Consider the following 1,715-nt stretch of genomic DNA (forward strand, 5'->3'; position numbering starts at 1 on the left):
GTCACACTGTCCCTTATCTCCATGAGAGGTCTCAGTTCCCAAGTCTCTTAGGGAGCTAGGAGGACTTGCCCAAGGCACTTATCTGTAATCTCTTTGTGGCTGTGAGAGGCAGGCACCGCCTCCCACTAGCTGTTTACTGGTTGCTCCAGGAGACGCACTGGTGTCCCAGGCTCCGCGCTTAGCTTCGCTGTGCTCCCTGGAGCAGCCGACAGCATGAGTCTCGGCTGCTCCTCAGGCTCCCGGAGCCTGGACAGCTCCCGGGGTGGCGAGTCACCTGAGGTACTGGTGTCCCCTGTTTGCACCTAGTCCCAAGTGCGTGGGTGGGATCAGACGGGCTCTGCCCTCGGTGGGTGGGAATGGCCCGCAGGTCCTGAGTTGGTCCACAGTGGCCTTTTCCTGCAGTTCCTCCCTGGCCCCATCCCCAGGGAGCAAAAGAATTGCTTCACCGAACTTTCTCTGGAGATGTGATTCAGAACATTATTTTCTTTTCATATTTATTATTATTTTCATTTTATGTGTATGGGTGTATTGCCTGCGTGTAGGTAAGTGCACCCGAGTCGTGCAATGCCCTCAGAGGACAGGAGAGGCTGTTGGATCCCCTGGAACTGGAGTTATGGACAGTTGTTAGCTGCCATGTGGGTGCTGGGTACCCAAGCTGGGTCTTCTGCAAGAGCAACCAGTGTTCTTAACTGCTGAGCCATCTCTCCAGCCCCAACAGAACATTTTTTTTTCAAAGTTGGAGGTGTGAGGGTTGATGCTGGCCCCTAAGGTGGGCAGCCCTTAGCTGCTAACAGGCCTAGAACAATGGACTGATTTACTCATGACTCCCTGGAGGTCTGTAGGCAGTAGGTACTTAGAGGTGTTACACTCCCAACCACGAATGCCTACACATGTGAGAATGTTTTAAATCTGCCTGGGGTCCTCCTCAGGGATCGTGTGTATGGGGAGGACAGGGAACAGGTGGAATCCTAACCAGGCCATGAGCTCAGAGCATACCAACCCAACCCTAGGGGAAATGTTAGATTCAAAACATGGGTTGGATTCTCCTGCATGCCCCCACAATTCTGTTATTCAGCACCCTTGAGAGTTTTCTTACACATGTAGATTTCTCTGATTCTTCATGTATTTGTGGGACTTTAACACCATGGTGTACATCTAAGCCCAGTTTTTCGTTTGATATTTCATATTTGGTATTACATTTTACCCTAACACTGTACTGTGTCTGTTCTCCATGAATTAAGATGGCTAGCCCATATATAAACATACAATATTTGTTTCTTTGTTTTTGAGGCAGGAGCTCACTATGCAGCCCTAGCTGGCCTGGAACTCATTATGTAGACTGTGCTGGCTTTAACGTGTGGGCCACCACACCCAGCTATTTTTGTTATTTATATATTTTTGGTGAGTCCATAAAAAGTAAACTACAGACATCATGACCTTTCTTCCCGAAATACTCTTGTGTATATCTTGTAAGAGTAAAGAAATTTACAAAGCAAAGTGCAACGATTAAAATCAGAATATTGTGGGCCTGGAGAGATGACTCAGCTCTTGCAGAGGGCCGGAGTTCGATTCCCAACACCCACATGGTAGCTATGAACTGTCCTTAACTCCAGTTCCAGGGGAATCTGATGCCCTCTTCTGACCTCCAAGGCACTGTATGGCACGAGTGCACTCACATACATGCAGGCAATACACTCATGCACATAAAATAAAAA

General features: G+C 48.5%; 1 protein-coding gene across 1 annotated transcript in view; it reads left to right on the forward strand.

The window, feature by feature from the left end:
* The first annotated feature begins 213 nt into the window (after positions 1–213).
* Ccdc170 (coiled-coil domain containing 170) overlaps positions 214–1,715 on the forward strand; it is a 90,393-nt gene continuing 88,891 nt past the window's right edge. Inside the window, exon 1 of the mRNA XM_008847749.1 lies at positions 214–279. Within this exon, the coding sequence (XP_008845971.1) occupies positions 214–279 (66 nt within the window). The remainder of the gene's footprint in view (positions 280–1,715) is intronic.

The sequence above is a fragment of the Nannospalax galili genome, unplaced genomic scaffold (assembly GCF_000622305.1).
Source record: "Nannospalax galili isolate Female #2095 unplaced genomic scaffold, S.galili_v1.0 scaffold563, whole genome shotgun sequence".
In the NCBI taxonomy this organism is placed as follows: domain Eukaryota; kingdom Metazoa; phylum Chordata; class Mammalia; order Rodentia; family Spalacidae; genus Nannospalax; species Nannospalax galili.